At 36.8% G+C, this 23,009-nt stretch overlaps 1 protein-coding gene and 1 long non-coding RNA gene across 3 annotated transcripts in view; both read left to right on the forward strand.

The window, feature by feature from the left end:
- Positions 1-2,005, forward strand: part of LOC308685120 — a 3,016-nt gene extending 1,011 nt beyond the window's left edge. The window contains exons 2-4 of the long non-coding RNA XR_014029430.1: positions 64-110; positions 205-303; positions 1,531-2,005. This is a non-coding gene — a long non-coding RNA (uncharacterized lncRNA). The remainder of the gene's footprint in view (positions 1-63; positions 111-204; positions 304-1,530) is intronic.
- Positions 2,006-3,535: 1,530 nt separating this feature from the next.
- On the forward strand, positions 3,536-16,551 carry LOC308684871 (uncharacterized protein). Of its 2 annotated transcripts, none has more exons than XM_081356222.1 (19): positions 3,536-3,855; positions 4,500-4,628; positions 4,794-4,907; positions 5,101-5,265; positions 5,398-5,565; positions 5,640-5,817; positions 6,419-6,535; positions 6,694-6,879; positions 6,975-7,112; positions 7,625-7,765; positions 7,882-8,301; positions 9,154-9,291; positions 9,538-9,675; positions 10,415-10,828; positions 10,929-11,141; positions 11,249-11,392; positions 13,093-13,398; positions 13,489-13,629; positions 15,191-16,551. In XM_081356222.1, exons 1-19 carry the CDS (start codon positions 3,655-3,657, stop codon positions 15,277-15,279), a joined length of 3,540 nt encoding a protein of 1,179 aa, XP_081212348.1. In that variant the 5' UTR covers positions 3,536-3,654; the 3' UTR covers positions 15,280-16,551. The 2 variants fall into 2 exon arrangements, with proteins under 2 accessions (XP_081212348.1, XP_081212347.1); XM_081356221.1 differs by having other exon boundaries at positions 3,545-3,855; positions 6,963-7,112.
- The last annotated feature ends 6,458 nt before the right edge of the window (positions 16,552-23,009 follow it).

The raw sequence follows: 23,009 nt of genomic DNA on the forward strand, positions 1-23,009 counted from the left end.
AAGAAGTTACATTTACAACTGATTTTTAACCTTATTTCTAACATGCATTTTCCTGGTCTTTAGATACCCAAGCACTTTTGTTGCCTGGGGTATTCGAGCTTCACATCCAGGTAGGAAAAACTTCAGAATATAATTAAAATTCAATTCAATATAAAATATGATAATAATTAAATTACAATTTGATCAGATTATACTTTTTGACAGGATTCATCTGCCTCTGTGGAGAAAAGGAGAGAAGCGGTCCTGAGATGCCTGATTGAGTACATGGGGAAGAGACAGGAAGACCTCATCAGTGTCCACCACGTATGTATTGGGCTTAAAGCTACTTGTCTATTTTTATGTCTGTCCCATTGAGCACAGTTATGTCCAAAAGACGTCTTTTCAACATCTTTGTCAAAAAAAGTCGTATGTTGAAGAGACGTCCACTGAGGAGCCAGAATGAATGTTATGACGTCTTTTTTGACATGTTCTGTAAGTCCAATATAGACGTTCATGGAACCTCCATACAAGGTTAAAAACCAGTTCAGATGTGGACATATTTTATGTAATTTAATGTCTCTTTTAGACAATTTAAACCAAGTCTCTGGACCAAATAAACACTTTCAGGATGCATTAAATTAAACTCATGTTTATTTCAACGTAATTTCTAATTACAAAGCAACTCCCAGACAGCGTGTGTTTGTCCAAAAATCATGAAATCTTTACTGTCTACTTCAGGCAGCTTAAAGTCCCTGGTTCGAATCTGATTTCTCTCACGATCCAAATATGTGTGAATTACAGATGCTAAACTGTCTAAAGGTGTCAGTGCGTGTTTGTCCAAAAATCATGAAAAGAAACTTCACTGTCTGTGAATTGCTTTGCAATTACACATAGAAATTACATTGAAATATATGTAAGTTTTAATTTAATATATCCTGAGTGTTTATTTGGTCTAGAATAAGTATAAATTGTCCAAATGAGATCTTAAATGACATTGAAAGTATGTCCACTTCTGAACTAGTTTTCAACCTTGTATGGAGGTTCCATGAACGTTCATTACAGAACACTTCAAAAAAAGACGTAAAAACCTTCATTCTGGCTCATCAGTGGACGTCTTTTCAACGTACGTCTTTGTGACAAAGACGTTGAAATGACATCTTTTGGACATAATTTTGCTTAGTGGGTGTATTAATATTGTGATGATATGGGGTGATTATGTTTGCTCTTGAAAGATATTTAAACTGTAGCTTAATTAACAGTAATGTGAAGACCAATCAGGTACAGGCAAGGACAATTGCATTTGTTTTATTGTAATGCATCCTTTAGAAAAAGACAACACTCATGCTAGAGTAGATCATGATAGTTTAGTACCCACACTCTATATGCCATTGTCATGGTAGACTTCACTCTGGTCACATGTTCTAGTCACGTATCCGTGTTGTATCCACCACCTTTAGCAACAAAAGTACAATTTTGAATTTGTGAGTTATATTCATCTTATTTCCTATTTGTCTGACCAAACTCTTGATTCTTTTTTGTCTCCACCAATAGAGTCGGGCTGAAACACGAGTTGCCCACTGAAAATTTGCATGTGCCATCATCCCGAAACGATTGGGATTATCATAGAAGGACAGCCCGTGGTCAGAGGTGTGCCAAACCTGTCGAAAGCATGCTGCAACCTGTTTGGACTTACCTATGCTCTCGACCGCAAGTACCCTTCATAACTGGTGTATACTTGAGATATATCAGAGGCTTTTTGTGGGATTGGACCCCGTGCATCCTAAGCCATCATCATGTCATTTTTGACATTGCAGTTAAAGTATGATACAATGTGATGTTATGACTTGGGCAGTTTGGATATTTCAATGTACTGTTCAGAACAGGTTGAAAATACACTTCTACAGTGTTTGTTTTATATTAGAGTGTACATGTGCGGGCACATTTATTTGCTGTTTTGTAGTCACTGGTAAAAGTGACACTGGTTGACACTTGACATTGAATATATTGAATAAATGATTGTCTTCAATCTACCTTCTCATCTTTTTCTTCTTCAACTGAATTTGTAATTGTTATTGACAAAGTCTGTTTATGTAAAGTTAATAACTGTAGTGCAGGATATAGACATTTAGATTTATTTTCTGAGGTTATAGCCAGGACTCAATTAAAATGTTTATTCACATATGATTAAGTTAATTTTACTAATAAAATAAAGTTCATAAAACCTAATTAAAATGAGTACAGGTTACTTGTAGCAACCCATAAATAAGTTACCTGTACCAATAAAAGTAGGTTTATCCAACTGAGTAATACTAGTACTATTAGTTAACTCAACTCGATTTTGTTGTGTTTGTATTAAGTAATGTTAATGTGTTCAATATACTTAAAAAAGGCTGCAAGTTGAATCAACATAAAACATCCAATGCAGCCGCTTGCCTCACTTTTTATAAGTTAGATCTAGGTATTACTTTTTACAGTGCAGAGATGCATCAGTAGAAGGGAGACAGACGGCATCAAATACAGCATTTTACATTACAGTATGTACGCCATGTGATACTGTAAACATGGTAGAGACATGGTAGTTAGATTACTGTAACTCAACCTTCATCTATAAAGGTCCACTACAGTATATTCATTATATTCAATTAATTCAGCAACAACGGTGATTTGAAACATGTATCTTGCATTGTTTGCTGTTGAATGAGCTGATTGTTAAAAGTACTAAATTGAAAGAAGATCATACTGTTGTGTTTCTGTGATTAAACCAAATGTTCTCATTACATATTACAATAATCTTGTGTTTGAAACAATGATTATGTGGACTGAAAACATGTGCAACTGACTGAAAGCATTACATCAGGTTTTGAAAGAATGACTAGCTGTGTTACAAGTGTGATCAGTTTGGATTTTTGTACTAAGAGTTTTGAAAATGTACACCTTACTTGTGAAAATAGTACCAAAGCGAATAAAAAAAACTGTATCTATCTATCTATGGATGTTAAGAAACCATTGATGTATATATATATATATATATATATACACACATTATTTTATGTATTTATATTCTTGTATTCTGTGTTCTGGAAAGCTGTCACGAAGACAAATTCATTGGCAATAAAAGCTCGCTCTGATTCTTACCTCCACTAGATGGCGATATTAACTAACAGCTCTTTTATGTTGCATTTAACAGCTGCTCCTTTAAATTAAATATTTAAATTGTAGCCTATGTTTTGCATACAGTTCTGTTCACGTGTTTGCTTGCAAGTGCAAGGTTTCATCTCTGTTTAGATCAAAATGGAATAATATACGTTTTCATATTTTATTATTTATTTTGAGTATGGGACAAGGGTAAACCAATAAAACCTATAGACCCACATACAAATCGCTTAAGTTGATACAAAAATGTCCGTGGTTGCAGAAACACCCAAATACCTTCAGAAGTTTCTGAAAGCTACCACGTTTACCATAGTATTCATGACGAACGTCAACAAAGACGTTAAACAGCAGTATATCATAGGACGTGCAACAGTAAAGCACAACGTTGATTTCTCGATGATCTGGCAACCTCAGGACTGAGTCAGCTGACCGGCTGAAGATGACAGTCGAGGCTCATCGCTTCGCTGCTCTCCTGCAACAAAGAGTCATTTCTCGCTATTTGTGGGGTTTTAATCAGAAACCATGAGCAGCACACAATCTTACACACGCTTCGGGGACGAAAAATACAAAAACTGGTTGAAAACAACGGAGAGTCTTTCCTTACTGAGGAACTGCATTAAGGACTTTATTGAAAAGGAAACCGAAACTTATCACACCTCTATTAGAAACAAACCGGAGCTCAATGGACAGACCTGTAAGAAGAAAACCTGCGATGTTAAGAAGGTAAACTGTAAATGCAAAGTCAATGTAACGTTAAACAATCGAAATAGCCTTCTTTATTTATCATTTCACTGTATTTGTTAAATAAAATACAAATAATCGCCCATTGTAATGGGCTGCTGCTCTATAAAGGTAGACAATGTAGAAATACAATGTAGAAATGCAATTCATATAAAATTAACAATTGAATTCATTTTAACTATTAACTTACTGACTATACATTTATTTAGGCTATACAACTTACATCCATAAGGTATTAAGAGCTGTCAAACCTTTTGAACACATTTCAGCCATTCTTCCAAATATATATATATATATATATATATATATATATATATATATATATATATATATATATATATATCTTAGTACTGTGTCATAAATGCTTTAACGTTACTAGGCTGCTTGCAAAATAAAATCTGTTTTGGTCTAATGATGAAAAAGTAGCTAAACTCTGTCTGTCCGGTCCATCCATCCATCCATCCATCCATCCATCTTATAGAAAAAAGTGGACACAAATAGGAATACTACAAATAGCCATCCATCCATCCAGCCATCCATAAAGCCTAAAAAAATGTCAATAAGAATCGAAGTTTCTGGGAATGTCTGTACCTGTCTCTCAAACTGTGCTTTGCTGCTACCCATAGTCTCTCTGCGAATTGTGTAAATGCTGGAAGAAAGAAATTGAGGCCAACTATAATGGGGGGAAAAACAGAATACACTGGGAAAACTGCCGGCCACATCTCTGGTCCGCAGAAAAGTGGGAAGTTGCCAAGGTAAGTTACATTCATCATGGATAACATTACATTCATCATTGATTTTGTATTATTATAGTGTTGCAACTGAGTGCATTGACTTGATGCATATGGGGAAGTGTCAGTGAACAAAAATCAATGTCCATTACATTTTTATCTTTGTTGATTGCATGTTTCGCATGACAGGCGTATATGCCACGTGGGCAACACAAACATTGCCAGTTTTCCGAGTTTGATGTCTCTGCCATCCTGAACTTAATGAGTTTCTGTAAACATTTCAACAACATCCCAGGGAAAAATGTAAGTATTCTGAAATGCAAATATCCTGTTTTTCCCTTCAAATGATCATTTTCAGCATTATGTCACTCTGAACCTCTATATCCGTTTTAAACTTCTCAAATGCTATGTAGTATCAGTTCGGATATTCAAACAATGTAGATCTCACTGTGTGCTGGATTACACATTTTACACTTATTTCTTTTCAACAATTAAGGTCATAACTAAGGTCATACAAGTACGGAACAATGCGATGCATTCGCCTGACTTGAAAATGAATAATGAGGACATGATAAGTCATCGTAATACAGTCCTGCAGCTGGCCAAGACGCTCGAACCTCTTATCCCAAAACTGAAAGGCTTGGAAAAGGAGATAACACAGGTGGATGAAAAATAATGAATAATATTTTAATCAATTCTATTATTAAAATAGTATTACCATTATTAATATTTAATAATAATAACGGTTAGGATAAATGTTACTCTTTACCAGTATAATTTTTTTTCTATGTAGTTTAATAACATCTTGGACAGGAGTTTCAATGAAGCCCCATGTGAAGTAGACGGCCAACAGGTCGATCTTCAGACCATGAAAGTTCTGCATCGCGAGCAGCAAGCATGGAAAGACAGGATTGAAGACTTTATCTCACGCTTTGATGGGAACCAAGATGAAAATGTTGAAGTAAGTAAAGTAGTAAAAGTTAAGTAGTTAAGCGTGAACTGGATCATGTTTTAAAAACATGACTTTATGTTAAGGAAAAACAACAGGACATGAAGAGTCTTCTGGACTTCCTGGACCAAAACAAAGATCTCCTGGTGAACCTGGGCCCTGAAGTGGACAAACTTAAAGAGATGCAGGCAAAAGTAGATCAACATGAGAAGAAAATCCACAACCTGGCAGATAGAGTGGGGAACCTGGAGAAGGGGACAAATGGTGAGAGGAAAATAAGACCATTCATATTTATCTTTGATTAAGTAATTTAGCAATATAAACATGCAATTATCTGAACTTTAAAGTGTTTTTTGATCAACTTAAGTAGGTCTAATATGTAATTTCCTATTTACTTTTATTGTTCTTAAAATATGGTTAAAGTGTACTGCTGAACGTACCGATAAGCATTTACGGTAAACTCAAATATACTTTGATGCCATTTTAATTAAAAATTTTACTAAGTGCTTTATGTGTTTTTTAATAATCTCAGCATATTAAAAAAATATTTAAAAAGTACTTTTAATTTGACATCATTACAAAGTGCACTTTTTAAAAGCTGGCTTAAGTGTGTTAAAAACATTCATTAAAGTGTGCAACAGATTTTGAAAAACATACTTTTGAGATTTGAAGGACACTGCATGTGCACATGAAGTACTATTAAGTGCACTTCTTTTTCAGGGGATGTCATGCTTTTAATACCCAGAACAAATAAATAAACCAAATCACACACGTTTAACACACCTTAAATCATTTTGAGTTTGTTCACATGTAAGTCCTACTATATTTCAGTTCGTCTGATTCTTTCGTGCTTCTCCATCCACAGATCCTGTTCTTCCTGTCAACCCACTTAAATTCAAGAATCATCTTTATGAATATTGTCAGGCAAAGAAATGGCCAGAGGACAAATTTCCTGTTTTTACAGAGGTTCAGGAAGCACAGGGTAACAAATTCATCAGTCCATGCAACATTAAATGCATAATAATCCTTTGAAACAAATAAAACATGTATATGTTTAGATACTGTACAGGAAAAGTGGTAATGCACAAATGGAAAATCTTTCATTCAACAGTAATCATACAGTTCATATCCTCTGTACAGGTTATAGGGCTAGAGTGAGGGTAAATGGACAAACTTTCATTGGCACAACGGTGTATAACGACAAAAAGAGAGCCCACCAGGAGGTGGCATACATTGCACTTGTGGAGCTGAAATTACAGGACGAAAGCACAGATGAACCATCAAGCTCAGTCACACAGCCTGAGGCCTCCTGTTCATCTTCCTCAGGTAAAACAGATATTGTACTGTAGTATTGAAAAATGGTGCACAGTCATGCATTGAGATGAAACTATGATCACAATGTAATTTAGTCTTTTTTTCAGGAAACACTTTCTTTAGTAAAGTGACTGTGGATCTTGATCTAGAAGTTGCGTCTGATAGATGTTCTTCAGAGGAAGAAGCAACTGAAGCCGCTTATAAGGTTTTATGGGAAAAATTTCGCATCAGTGCTCCAGCAGAAGGTAAAGAACAAAGATTAAGCTTAAGATACAATGAAAAGAACAAAAAGTTTGCACCTAAAGTGTTTCACTGTTTTTTGAGCCCTAAAATTCTACTTTATTTAACACTAATAAAGTACTTTATAAGCATAATCTCTGTATTAAATACTTTATAGTTAACCAAACATGTAACATTTCTGGAAATAAATCCATTTAAGGTTTGTGCAATATATGTGCAGTTTTAACCCTTTAATGGGCAAGAGTGCCTCTAAAATAACTCAGAAAATTAGTTTCTCTGTATTTCCCAACACATTAGAACTCAAATAACATATTTTCATCTAATAACATTTTACTTCTGTTTTAAGTTTTACATTTCCGGACAAAAAGATTTAAGGTTCAACGATTTTAACCTATTTTCACAATATTTTAACATGACCAGACCTTATTTTGAACACATATTCTCTGAAGTTCTTTGGCGTTTTAGGGTTTAAATGATTTTCTGACACTTAAGTTGCTTTTTATTCCTGTTGCAACAGGTCAGACATACAGGTTGTTGATCATGGAATATTTCCACACACAGCATTTCCAAAAACCGACAGAACACTTTGTTCAAAATGATGATGACACAACCATTTGCAAGCTCAAACTCATCGGCCCTTTTACTTTTTATGACAAAGGTAACTTGCACTTCTGCTGTTAGTCATGGGTTAAATATTTTGTCTCACTAAAGGTTTGTGTTGATTCACAAGCTGTTGTTTGCTAACCTTTAGTTTTCATATCTTACATTGCTCAGATGGCTCCACCAATAAGAAACAGGCGGAGCAGCAGGCAGCTAAAGTTGCTCTGCAGCAACTGTCAGGACTCCTCAACGGCGCTCCAATATCAGACACTGAGAAGAACTTCAAAGGTGAACTGAAGGAGCGTCTAGATAAGCTGGGTCTTAAAAATCCTGTCTATGACACAAAGAAAACAACAGAGATCGGTGATGAGCATGTGACCAGCGGCATCAGCTCGGACCTGGCTACTTCTGTAGTCTCTATCAGTCAGGCACCAGTGAAAGATCATTCAGAGCTGAAGTCTAAAAGCATCTCCACAACTGCAGAACTCCCATCAGGACAAGAGCCAGTCCGTGTTCCTGTTCCTGCGCTGCCGGACCCTCAAGAATCCAGTTCTTCAGCCACACAGAAGAAAAATCCCAGGATTGATTGTCCAGGTAATGGAGCAGCTTATAAGACATAAGTTATTAATGCTAAAGAGTGGTGAAGGGATGATGTCAAAATCTGGAAGACTAATTCGCCAGAGGTTCCCTTTAAATTTTCCTATGGGTTTGTATAAAGTACAATTCATGTACTCTCGTTATCTTTAATCAAAATAGATTCCCCTTCCTTTTGCAGTGATTCCAACTCATTCTCATGGGAAAACATGAAAACTATTTTACGAGGTGGCAATTTCGTTTGAAATTGTATGCTGTGAACTGTACGAAAATTATTCTTTTGAAAAGGTCCTCCCCTTACCCCACCCTTAGTCCAAAATTCTCGCACGTTAAAAAATAAATATGACCTCACATTGTGTCAATCATGTTTACACACTGCCTCCACAACTTTCGTCCGTCATAAAAAAAATTGAATCTGGTTTGATTTTCTGTGTTTTTCGCATCCGTAGCAAGCATTTTGAGACGTGTTTTGACAACTCAGAGCCACTGAATGACGAATATGAAAAAACATACAAAAATGTAAGTGTGCAAGGACCTTTAAACTTACCTGCCACTGAGGAGTAAGCAGATCGTACAAAATCGTTGATCACAAGAATTAATATGAATTAACCACCAATTCGTCAAAACGTAAAATAAGTTTCCATGAGATTGTGTTGTCTCTTCTCTTCTCTGATGACGTGTTTACTGGCACGAGGGTGGTATAACCTGTCACTCACATGAGATCAATTTCACAACCATCCAATTAAATTCCAATAGATGAAATCAAGTCCTGCCCTACGTTTCTTTCTTGTTTGAGAAACCGTTTCATTGGGATATACCATGTAATAAATATCTTTTGTTTTGACATTTCAGGAATTACTTTCTTTAGTAAAGTGACTGTGGATCTTGATCAAGAAGTTGCGTCTGATAGATGCTCTTCAAAGGAAGAAGCAACTGAAGCCGCTTATAAAGTTTTATGGGAAAGACTTCGCATTAGTGCTCCAGCAGAAGGTAAAGTAAAAAGTGTAGATTTGATATCAAATTTATTATCAATATCAATAATAAAGCCAAAGATTAAGTCATACGTTAGTATTTTCACATGTAAAGTGTTTCACTCTTACTTGAGGCTTAACTTCAAATAAAATATGTTGTGAGATTGCTAATGTAGTTTTTTGGTGTTATTGTGAGCCAGATATGTTAGAATATGTTAAAATGATTTTCAAAAGAGCATAACGGATTTAGTTTGTGTTACAACAGGGCAGACGTACAGGTCAGTGATCATGGATCATTTCGACACCAATGATTTACAAAAGCCAACAGAAGAGTTTGCTAATGATGACAACACAGCTATCTGCATACTCAAATTCAATGGACCTTTCACTTTTTATGACAAAGGTGATTTCTACTTTTATTGATTGTTTGAACACTATTCGGGTCATATTTCACCCCAAAAACAAAGACATAATTATTTTTTTTCCTAAGGAAATGTAGTATATTTTAAGACCATTTTAAAGTGCCCCTATAATGCTTTGTCAGATATTATCTTTCATGCAGTGTGTAATATACAGCTGTTTGTGATTGTAAAATGACTGCAGTTTCAAAGATCAAAGTGCACTGTTGGGGATTTTACAGTTAAAGACCCAAGGACCAGATATGATGAATGAAGACCAGGAGTCAATAAAATGCAATTAATTGAAGAAATTTTTACTGAAGAATAGTTTGCAGTTTCATCAGCAGAAGTCAGCTTCACACTCAGCAAGGAGTTCGTAGGAATCTCTGCGTACACACACATTACAGCAGCAATTATACTCTCACACAATCGCTACGTCATCATGTCGGGTTTAATCATTCTGATTGGTTAAGGCAGAGATAAACTTTCCAAGAATTTCCACTGAGGTCACCAATCTGGGTTTCTAAGCTCCAGTTTGCATATATATATATATATATATATATATATATATATATATATATATATATATATATATATATATATATATATATTATTTTTCAGATGAAATATGACCCAGATTAAACTCTGAGATGCGCCCATTTATTTTCTGTTTACTAAAATGTGTGTTTTGATTTACAAGCTATTGTTTGCTTATCTTTAGTTTTCATGTCTTACATTGCTCAGATGGCTCCACCAATAAGAAACAGGCGGAGCACCAGGCAGCTAAAGTTGCTCTGCAGCATCTGTCAGGAATCCTCAACGGCGCTCCAATATCAGACACTGAGAAGAACTTCAAAGGTGAACTGAAGGAGCGTCTAGATAAGCTGGGTCTCAAAAATCCTGTCTATGACACAAAGAAAACAACAGAGATCGGTGATGAGCATGTGACCAGCGGCATCAGCTCGGACCTGGCTACTTCTGTAGTCTATATCAGTCAGGCACCAGTGAAAGATCATTCAGAGCTGAAGTCTAAAAGCATCTCCACAACAGCAGAACTCCCATCAGGACAAGAGCCAGTCCGTGTTCCTGTTCCTGCGCTGCCGGACCCTCAAGAATCCAGTTCTCCACTGAGGAAAAAGCCCAGGATTGATTGTCCAGGTGAAGATAGCATGCTATTGAATGGGACACCAGTAGAGAGTGCTAGTGGTACAGTGTAAAAATCCTCTCATCTGCTTGTACATCTTTGTGTATTTTACAGAAATCACTGAGCTTTTTATTGTATATAATCTCAAGCCCCCACATGTGAAGATGGAGAACATGACGTGTAATGAGAATTTCAAATGTAGTGTGGAAATCAACCTGGAAAAATATACTTGTGCTAGCAAACAAGGCTACGACAGCAAGAAAGAAGCCATTCGAAAAGCCTACCTGTTGCTTGGCTGTGCAGTGTCAATTTTCGATTCTAATACAGGTACGTTTGTGTATTTACTTTTGTGTATTGCTCATAATGTGTGTGCGTATATATATATTTGCATGTCCCCTAACTAATGCTTATATCTTTCTTACCTCGAACTCAAGATGAAAAGACATCCAGTGCGAAGGTGAAGCAGGCTTTTTCTCAGAATTCTCTTCCTCTTCCACAAGAAGATTTTGAAGGATCTGTAAAGCCATTTTACTGCACACTAAAGAACATAAGTTATAAAGTTATCTATACAGGACAAGGTTAGTATGAGTGTCTTATTTGATGTTAAACGGACTGTAGAAACAAGAGTTTGTACTCAACTGAATCAAGAAGCATTTTCAGGGTCAATGACAAATAAGTGCGTCCAAGAGAAAGAAAATGAAAACATATTTTGAAAGGTATATTATACTGTCAGTGATGGATTAACACACAGGCTTAAATTGTAATATTTCACTATATTACTGTTTTTACTGTATTGTTGACAAAACTAGATGTACCGCATCGCGGTACAAAATATGACCGCCGCTCAGGCCTGCACTGGCTTTCCACAAAAATAAATGACGTTGAGTAATTTGGCTGTATTGCGTGTTTATGTATATACCTAAAAAAAGTAGTAGTATGTGCATGTCTGTCTGTGTGTGTGTGTATGTGTGTGTGTTTGTGTATGTGTGTGTCTGTGTGTGTGTGTGTGTGTGTGTGTGTGTGTGTGTGTGTGTGTCTGTGCGTGTATGTATGTGTGCGTACATGTGTGCGCGTGTGTGTTTGTGTGTGTGTGTGTCTGTGCATGTGGATTTGTATGTGTGTGTATGGGTGTGTCTGTGCGTGTGGATGTCAGTGTGTGTGCATGCTTGCGTTTGTTTGTATTCCTGCATGTGTGTGTGTGACAGTATCATCCTAAACCAGCAACCCTTCGCTCAACAGCACCATCTACAGGCCGATGAGTGTACAGTCACTAAATGTGCACATAAATGAATTTATTTTATACCCCCCCATGGATGAAATTCTACGAAACTTAGCAGAGGATACCCCCAGAGGATGTCAAGTTAATCATACACATGAAATATGGTGCAGTTCTGAACATCTCCACTGAAGATAGGGGCGATTAAAGCAGAATAATATTGCATTTTCATTTTTTTATGGGAGTGGCGTAAATCACAAATGAGTGATTATGGGCTAGGTTCATGTGGGCCCTTAAGAGCAACAAACCATAAAAATTGCTTCATCCTCGGTGCCACGGTTCAGGTAGTTATTTAGGAAAAACTGCATTTTTTTGGGTTTGGGGGGGCCCAGCGCGGGGGGGGGGGGAGTGGCCCCCGGGGACCAAACGAAATTTTTCCGTAGAAGTCTAGTGGGGCTACATGCCCACCAAATTTCATGTTCCCCGGTGCTTCGGTGTCCCTGGTATCGTTGACGAAAAATTTACGGGGGCCCCAGCGCAGGGGGGGAAGTAGCCCTCGGGGACCAAACAAAATTTTTCCGTAAAAGTCTAGTAGACCAACATACCATAAAAATGTCTTCATCCTCGGTGCCACGGTTCAGGTAGTTATTTAGGAAAAACTGCATTTTTTTGGGTTTGGGGGGGCCCAGCGCGGGGGGGGAGTGGCCCCCGGGGACCAAACGAAATTTTTCCTTAGAAGTCTAGTGGGGCTACATGCCCACCAAATTTCATGTTCCCCGGTGCTTCGGTGTCCCTGGTATCGTTGACGAAAAATTCAGTAAGGTGACGAAAAAAAAAGAAAAAAACTTTGACAATCCCTATATGACCGCTTTCGCTAGCTACGCTAGGCGGCGGTCATAATAAATGCAGCCTTTTGTTGAGCATAAGAGACTTCTTTTAAAAACATTAAAAATCTTACCAACCCCAAACACTCTCTCTCTCTCTCTCTATATATATATATATCATGTATTAAATACGTGAATGAATGCCATTTTATTCAAATATGATGTGGTCTTTTTTTAGGGTCCTCAGAGGCTGAAGCCAAGTTAGTTGCTCTCCAGAATGCCTTGCGTTCACTATCACCTCTCTTTGGTTACGATTCACTAACTGGGGCTGATAGTGTTGAAGAGGTGCAGAATCAGCTGAGCTCTATGCTGAAGGGGGCCAGTCAGAAAGACCCCGTCATTTCCATGAAGCCTGTTGATATCCAGTCCAATATCCAGCTGTCGTTCTGTGACTATACGCTGAAGTGCTCATGCCAGAAATCCAAGAAATTAGCTCGTAATCATCTGAGTGAACGAATACTGGGCCTTCTGGGGGTAAAGACAGGTCAGAGCAACTGAATATCAACCAGCTTGTCTAAACACTACATAAAAATGATTATTTAATGATTTTCATTCAGTTCTCATCCTCTTACAGAAGCAAACGATGTATCTATGAGAAACCGTTTAGATGAATGGTTCAAACAGCAGAATCTGCCACCGCCAGTGTTTGAGGACACAGAAGAAGTGCTTGGAGCGAAGGCTACTTTCTCTGTCCAGTTCACCTGCGACAGTTCAGGTAGGCTGTCACTGTCTCACAACACATGTTCAGTAAATATTTTATGTAATTTATAAACAATTATAAAATATTAATTTTATATTAATTATAAATACAGTACCATTCAAAAGTTGGGGGTCGTTGAGATTTTTTAAAATGTTTTTTTTTTTTTTTTTAAAGAAGTCTTATGCTTGCCAAAGGCTGCATTTTTTGATAAAAAAAATACAATAAAACCAGTAATATTGTGAAATATTATTACAATTATTACATTAGTCTTCAATGTCCCAGGTGCTTGCTGGCCAGTCATATGAGCCCACCCACAAGTCTCTGTCATTCTGATCCTGAGATATCATCTCACAAATTCTGTGCCGATGTTAAGTCTGTGGGACTTTTTCACCCAGTTTTCCGCCCAACAGGTGAACTTCGTACGCTCGATCGCTTATAAAAGTCATAGCACACCTCTTCTTATTAAGCCGCACATCATTCATGGGTCTACGACAAACGGTGCCGAAATTTTGTCCAGAACAAAAATTAATTAGTAGTATGAGAGATAAAAATAGTATGGAAGCTTGTTTCCGCCACAAAATAAAAAAATTTACATGATAATTGTGACTTTTTATCTCACAATTGCGAGTTTACATCTCGCAATTCTGACTTTATTTCTCAGAATTGCGAGATACAAAGTCAGAATTGCGAGATATAAAGTCGCAATTGCGTGTTATAAAGTCAGAATTCTGACTTTTTTTCTCGCAATTCTGACTTTATAACACGCAATTGCGAGTTTATATCTCGCAATTCTGACATATTTTCTCAGAATTGTGAGATATAAACTCACAATTGTGAGATATAAAGTCCAATTCTAAGGGGGAAAAAAAGACTGACTTTTTTCTTTTTCTTTTTTTTTACCTCAGAATAGTTTATCTCACAATTCTGACTTTATAACACGCAATTCTGACTTTATATCTCCCAATTGCGTATTATAAAGTCAGAATTGCGTGATATAAAGTCGCAATTGCGAGAAAAAAAGTCAGAATTCTGACTTTATAAGACGCAATTGCGACTATTTCATGCAATTCTGACTTTATATCTCGAAATTCTGAGAAATAAAGTCAGAATTGCGAGATGTAAACTCGCAATTGTGAGATAAAAAGTCGCAATTATCTCTTAAAATGTTTTATTCTGTGGCAGAACAAGCTTCCATAAAATATTGATGCCTTGAAGTGAAGCACCAGTAACTAGACTTACTATAGGGTTAGGTTTAGGGTTAGTTGCATGTTATGTCATTTATAGTTTTTACTACAGTAACTACATGGACACTATAAAATAAAGTGTTACCTAAAAGTGTTATTAAAAAAAACCCTACTGACTCCAAACTTTTGAACGGTAGTGTATTTTTATTAATTATTAAATAATTTATTTTTAAATGATTGTTTAATGATATTTTAATAATATGAATAACCAGAGTAAACCTCTTTTCTGTAAATTAAGTAAATTACAATTGTAGAGTGTGTAATGCTACTTAAATAAGTTCCAAATATTTGTGTATAATATTAAATATTAAAGTGAATTGTTTGGCTTCTAGACTGGGAAGACAGCTGGGATAAAGCGAAGATGAATCTGCTTCAAGTGCTCAAGCAAAGATTTAGGTTTCTAGATGACAAAAACAATTGAAATCTATTTTAGCTTAAAGAAAAACAGCACAAATGCACTAATTTTATAAACTGTAAACAAAATTTACATGTATTATTATTATTACATTTATTACTTTACATCTCCCTGGGATTTCAATGAAACTTTAAAAAATATGTATACCAAAGGTATACCAATATAATATAAAATCACTAGAAAATTACAATGAACAAAATGTAATTGCATTGTCTGTAAAAACCAAAGCTGTAGAAATGACATAAAGAGATGAGCCACATTTTTAACAATTTGGCATGGTCAAGTGGATTTATCCATGTCACACTTGACTGCACAGCCATAGACCATCAACATTTACTTGTATTGAAACATATCTTCACAGGCTTACAAAAGAAAGATGTTGTGCATTTATTGCTAATTTTTATTAATATTACCCTCTAACTGTGGATTGTTCATTTTAAACCTGTTTACGATGAACTACAGAAACTGCTTACAAAGGTTATACTTTGTGATCAAATACAGTCAGTGAAGATAGAAGATGCATTTATGTGATTTATTTCTAATGTATTACACTGTTCTTGCATGCTTGTTTGAAATTGGTACAATCGTGTATTACTGAGCATTCAGGAACCCACTGTTTCCTACATCTGTTTGTGTTGTGTATCTCCGATACGGTCTCTGCAAGTAAAATAATGAAATAAATATACAGATCAGTGTTTCATGTCCACATTTATGTTATATGGTAAGCAGCCAGTCGTTATCCTAAAATAAAACATTTCATTTGGGGAAAATGAGAGCTTATGATTAAGCTGTTACAAAGATGATTTCACAATAAATACAAAACAATCTATGTTAAAGTTCACGTGGTGTTGAATTATGGCCAGTTTTGGTCGTATATCAACTTGCCCAGAAAGTTGTGTTCATTACCACAACTATGAAAACTACTGTTCTATGAACTGGCCAGTAGATGTCAATGTATCGCTAGAGTTTTAATGTTGTTGGAGAGTGAAGGAATGTGTCTCAGGCTTTCTTGAATAAATTAGAAATATTTCTTCAGTTGTATCTTGGCCAGTGTATATTTCATTTAGGCCTTTAGTTTTTATTAGTATTTTGAATTAGACACGCTCAAAGTTTTTGACCAATCACAACACACTGGTCCAGCCGACCAATCAGAGGACATTGCAATTTTCAGAAGGAGAGGCTTCATAGAGACCAGAACAAATAGGTCCACTTTAAATCAGGTAAATGTACTGAAGCCTGTGCCGGATTGCATAAAACACCTTGAGTTGCCTTAACATGAAAAAAAAAAAAAAAAAAAAACACCTTCGGGTTGCCAGATTGAGACATGCAACGCAAACGAGCGCAAATGGACAGCAGTGAGCCTTACACTGTTTATCAGCTAATGTATCAGCATTTTAAAATGCCTCTGGTCATAGAGACTTTTTAATGGATGCGGAGGCTTTTTCCAACTCGCAACCTGGAGTGTTGAAATACTATTGGCAGGGGGCGGAGTCACACAGACCAAAACAAAAAACAGACATTCCAACCAGGAACTCACATTTAAGTAGAATAACTGGCTGTAGCATTGTTTTTCAGAGAAACCAGTGTGTGAACTTTATTATTTGCAAACATATTATAGTATTTTTATTAGGGATGCACCGAAATGAAAATTCTTGGCCGAAACCGAAAACCGAAAAAGAGGAAACCAAGGCCGAAAACCGAAACACCGAAAGAAATTATGCCAATTATTGTTAGTACCATTGCATTTATGGCTATGACTGTGTACTAAGTTTACTAAAATCAAGGCATTGCAATTGCATAAATTAATATTAAAGTTTCAAAGAATAAATCCATTAAAGTTTTATGCAAATATTTATTTAGCATTTGCAAAGTATAAAATTAAATGTTTAACTTGACCCCAATCATGTGTACATTAAATAATAATGTAAAAGCCTACTGGCCTGGAGAAAGGTTTAAAAATGAAATGTTCTCTCATAAAAACAAAGTGCATTTAGGTCAATACTGCCATAGCCCAAAATAATATCTGCAGTTATATGCTCATGGACGTGAGTTGCAAAAACCATAAACAGCTCAGGTAAACCTCTGAGAAATGACGGCTGCTCTGCACACACACGCAAAGGTCTCTCGCTCCCTCTCTCTGCCGCGCGCGCTACGTATGCGCGCTCATGCTCGCTCGCGATTCCGGGAGATTTAAACTAATTTGCGGGCATTAGGGAGCCGGTGTCGTGCCGAAAAGTGATGGTCCGCCGAAAATTGATTGCGCCCAGTCTCCTAACGTCTACAGCTGGATTAAACATACATAACGTGCAAATAAATAACCATCAGTTTATGTCCGTGGTAATAGCAAAGGTATGTCTGTGTGATACTTTAACGTTTCTTTTAACATAATAATAACAATTGTGGCCAAATAAGCGTTTGCAATTTATAGCTTAATCAGGTATGACATTTACATTATAGGAAATAATAGAAGCCTGTTGTTGCCGATGGAATACGTGTTTGTATTTGGAAAACGGACTGTAGCCTATAATAACATGACTTAGCCTACCGCTAAGCTATATATAAAATAAAGACATGATCTCTTTTGCAAATATCCGTATTTACTGTATATCTGCATTATTTTACCTGCTGTGTACCAACCAATCCAGCCCTTTTTACCTGTTAAAATACCTTCAAATGTCGAAAACAACCCATAAAATACAGTATTCTACTTATAACAAAATGATTGAAGCCTCTACTTATTGCAATAAATAATGCAATCAATTTTCGGCAGACCATCACTTTTCGGCACGACACCTGTATCAATACGCGGGAGACTCCCGGAACTTCCGGAAGACTTGGGATGTCTGTGTTTTGAAAATCGCTGTCCGTGGGTCACTCTTAGATATATTTAATACGTCCACACCGCAGATATGTAATGTTGCTTCAGACAAGCACGTGCAGGTCGCGGTGTCTGCTGTTTGCGTCATCACAACATTTCGGCCGTATTGTTTCGGTGATAAAAGTCTTTCGGCCGAAAACCGAAAATGCACTTTTGGGCCATTTTCGGCCGAAAATTTTCGGTGGCCGAATATTCGGTGCATCCCTAATTTTTATGCTTTAGTACAGACATAAAATTACCCAGCATTTGCCATAACAAAACTCAGTTGTTGCCATGGACACATGCATGCATGTGCGCCAAAAATAAAACCAAATATGAGAGAGAAGGATGAGACGAGACAGAAACTCAAAAGGATAGTTCAACCAAAAATTAAAATGTATAAATTTACTCATCCTCATGTCATTCTAAACCAACTTTTGTTCATCTTTGGAACACAAATAAAGATCCTTTTAATATTCTCTCATCATTTCTGCCAATTCATTGAAAATCATAAAAGAAATCCTTATGATTCAGGTTGTTTCGGAAGCTCAAACGAACATGCACGTTTGAGCTTCCGTTGACCATATGTGCTATGTATGTAATTAAATCAATATTTATGTGTGAATAATGTCTAAATTAAAATCTGTTTATCATATAAAGCGCCCAATCGTGTCTTGCTAGAAGACTTGGATTAAAGGGTTAGTTCACCCAAAAATGAAAATTCTGTCAGTAATTACTCACCCTCATGTTGTTCCAACCCCGTAAGACTTTCATTCATCTTCAGAACACAAATTAAGATATTTTTGATGAAATCTGAGAGCTGGATCACTCCTCCTGCAGGCTTATGGACACGTTAACTTGCTGGCCCAGAAAATGTATTAAAGACATTGTTAATATAGTCCAAGTGACTCCAGTGGCTCAATCTTAAGTTTATAAAGCGACGAGAATACTTTTTGTGCGCAAAAACAAACAAAAATAACGACTTTATTCCACTTTTCATTTCCTTCTCTCTGGACCTCAAGTTTTTTTTACGTAGTGCAATAGCGTAGCGCGTCTGTGTTTCACGTCACCACGTATCACACATGACCAGAGTCGCCCAATAGTGAGCCTACGTGGTGACGTGAAACACAGACGCGCTACGCTATTACACTACATAAAAAGACTCGAGGTCCAGAGAGAAGGAAATGAAAAATGGAATAAAGTCGTTATTTTTGTTTGTTTTTGCGCACAAAAAGTATTCTCGTCGCTTTATAAACTTAAGATTGAGCCACTGGAGTCACTTGGACTATATTAACAATGTCTTTAATACATTTTCTGGGCCAGCAAGTTATAGTGTCCATAAGCCTGTGTAGGAGTGATCCAGCTCTCAGATTTCATCAAAAATGTCTTAAATTGTGTCCCGAAGATGAACGAAAGTCTTACGGGGTTGGAACAACATGAGGGTGAGTAATTACTGACAGAATTTTCATTTTTGGGTGAACTAACCCTTTAAGCCTGCTAACTCTGTGTAACCCTTAGGATGAAGTTTTCCAAACCTTATGATTATGAAGATAATAATCACACAAGATGTATAACCACTCGTATTGTTTTGAATGGGGAAAAGTGCAGCGCTAAATATGGTGGCTTCTAAATAGTCCCGCCTTCTAAATAAGAGCCAATCGCTGATTGGTAAAGTCATCGCGTCACTACAGCAGCCGTTAGAAGCTCCGGTTCCTATATCGAAACAGTCAGACGCGCGCTTCCACTGCGCATAAGTGTGATCCAGCCTGAAAATATCGTTTTCTGTCATGATTTGAGCGTTTAGAAACAAAATTTATGAGACAGTTGTTGTCAGATTTCATTGGTGATTTCAAATATGAAATTTAATTGTAAGCTTGGCGAACAGTTTTGGAGAATTTGATGTTTCCCCATTCAAAGAGATAGCTGCACTAGCATGCAGGAGAGGCGTTTCAAAGATGGCCGCCGAGTGAAATGAAGTGCTTCATGCAACACTTATAGTTTTTTTTAAGGGATTACTTAAGTGAAAAATAGACACTTAAGGGTTTATGACGTTTCACCTAAAGAAACCCTTAAGGGTTATTTTCTGCAACACCTTTAAGTTTAAGAGAAACCAAAGGGCAATCTAAAAGGAAAATTACAATTAAGGTGCTTTATGCAACCGGACACTGGTATTTTTCTGATTTTTGCACCTGCCAAGACATGAAGCTGTGAAACAGACCACCGGGCCATAGCACTCTCAGGGTGGGCCGGACACTTCGGGAGGTTGGCCAAGCTCATGTTTGGAGCCAAACCTGGTGGTTAATGTCTAGGTCTACCATACATATTCCTTGCACAGCTCACAAATGCATTGTAACACTGATATACTGACCGTCTACCTCCGCCACACTGTATTTGTACTTTGCTGACTGAGACCAACTCTCCTCCCCATTACTGTTGCATAAGAATATGCAATTTAACCTAGTCCTTGATCTGTCTGTGCTGGCAAATACTGTTGAGGTATGCAATTTCCATGTTTTGCAAGCAGAGAAGGGGGACTTCCCATGGACTTCATTCCCGTGGGTAACAAAATCAGATAAACACCAACAGGAATGCACCTTCAGGCCTGCAGAATTGCCAAAACACATTCTTTTTTAAAGAAAAAAGTAACTATTATCGTATTCGAAAGGAAATCGTATGTTTTAATGTGTGAAAACGTGCATAAGAAAGAAAGGAAGAAACTGGCAGGCGGTCCCGCGTCAGTGCCAGAGATACTCGCCCCCACCCCGTCATGTAGTCTAAACGTTCGTGTCTGAAAAGTTAATCCACCTGACATTACAGAAACTGTCTACTTCAGGGGATTTACTCTCCATAACAACAATCATATTGTATTACGGTAAGAAGGACGACTGTGTTTTCACAACTGTTTCAATACAAGAACGAATATCAAGTGTGTTTCTGGGTGCTGTGCTCAGCATATTCTCACTACAGGATCCTTCTATAGGCTGGGCGCTCTCTATTTTATATGGATCAATGACATGACATCTATTTTTTTGATTAATACATAAATAATTAAACAAATGCAATTCGATGTACGATGAATACACATATGATGAGTGTTTATACATTTCTGAATTATAATTTTTTTTTTTTTATAATTTATTTTCATGTGGGGGGTCAGTAATGAAGTCATTTTATTGTACTATGACAAATTATGTCAGGTGGTACAACTGCCCTGATATCAGTGTTTTCTTATATAAAAATTAGGCTGTTTGTTTATTATTTTTTAAGTGATTAAAAAAGTGAATCACAATTTTAATAAGGAATCACTATATATATATATGTGTGTGTGTGTGTGTGTGTGTATATTATTATATTTATATGTATTATATATTTGTCTGTGTGTATGTGTGTCCGTGTCTGTGTCTGTGTATATACACATACATGTATATGGTATTTAGAAAGTAATGCAATACTTTTAATGTTTGCTGAGTTTGAGAGAGTTACACATGCTTTTATCTCATCGCATCTAGACTACTGCAACTCACTGTAGCCAATCCTATATGAATCACTTACAAAACGCGCTGCTGGACTTCTGACTGGCACTCACAAATAAAAACACATCACACCCTTCTTACACTCTTTGCATTGGCTGCCAGTCTGTTTTATAATAGAGTTTAAAACTTTACTCTTTGTTTTTAAGGTTTTAAATGGACTGGCTCCTTCTTATCTCTGACCTTTTCAGTATAAACACTCAAGCTAGATGTTTAAGGTCATCGAATCAGAAACTCTTAGTGGTCCCTTGATCTAGGCTGAAGAGAAAGGGTGACCAGGCTTTTGCAATAACCGGCCCTAAACTGTGGAACAGCCTACCGCTCTCTATTAGATTAATCACATCAGAATCACTTTTTAAAGCTTCTCTTCGAGAAGGCTTAGAATCGCTGAGTTTCAAATGTTTTTTTTCTTCTAAACAAGAAAATCTTCTAAACTGTTCCGTTTTCCTTTTCCTTTTAAATTATATTGTTCAGCATAATTGTTCAACCACCGTTGCTTATATTGTGCTTTATAAATAAATTGAGATTGAGATACAGTATATGTAAGGAATAATTGACGACAGGCCGTTGAATTATTAGAAAAATAATGCACACCCGAGGTGGTAATGCGGTCACGACGCGAAGCGGAGTGGCCGTTACACCTCGGGTGTGCATTATTTTTCTAATAATTCAACGGCCTGAAGTCAATTATTCCGCTTATACTACAGTTACCACACCTCGAAACATTGTTCAGATTATGTATTTCAAGACGTTTGTAAAGTTTTTGTCATTAAAACGCTTTTGTATGTATTGAATACAGGCCGTTGAATTATTAGAAAAATAATGCACACCCGAGGTGTAACGGCCACTCCGCTTCGCGTCGTGACCGCATTACCACCTCGGGTGTGCATTATTTTTCTAATAATTCAACGGCCTGAAGTCAATTATTCCGCTTATACTACAGTTACCACACCTCGAAACATTGTTCAGATTATGTATTTCAAGACGTTTGTAAAGTTTTTGTCATTAAAACGCTTTTGTATGTAGGACTAATTTCTTACGCATCTAATCCCATGCCTCCATTGCTAATTCCAAAACGTCACTTTAGAGTTAGTAACGGAGGTTTGAGCCACTGATAGCAGACTAATGCTGGGACACACGACTAGCTGACACATTCTCTGACTGTTTTCATCGACTGCAGCAGATTTTAAACACCGACTCTGAACACAGACTGAACGCGCTGAACACGCGTTTGGACATGATCAGTTATAAGTATCAAATTACATTCATAACCAGTCTTAAAGTGTGTCCCCGGCTTTATGCAGTTATTAATGCAGTTATTAGTGAGAGATGTTGCAATAATGAGACAG

This window comes from Scardinius erythrophthalmus (genome assembly GCF_964197995.2).
Source record: "Scardinius erythrophthalmus genome assembly, chromosome: 24".
Classification (NCBI taxonomy): domain Eukaryota; kingdom Metazoa; phylum Chordata; class Actinopteri; order Cypriniformes; family Leuciscidae; genus Scardinius; species Scardinius erythrophthalmus.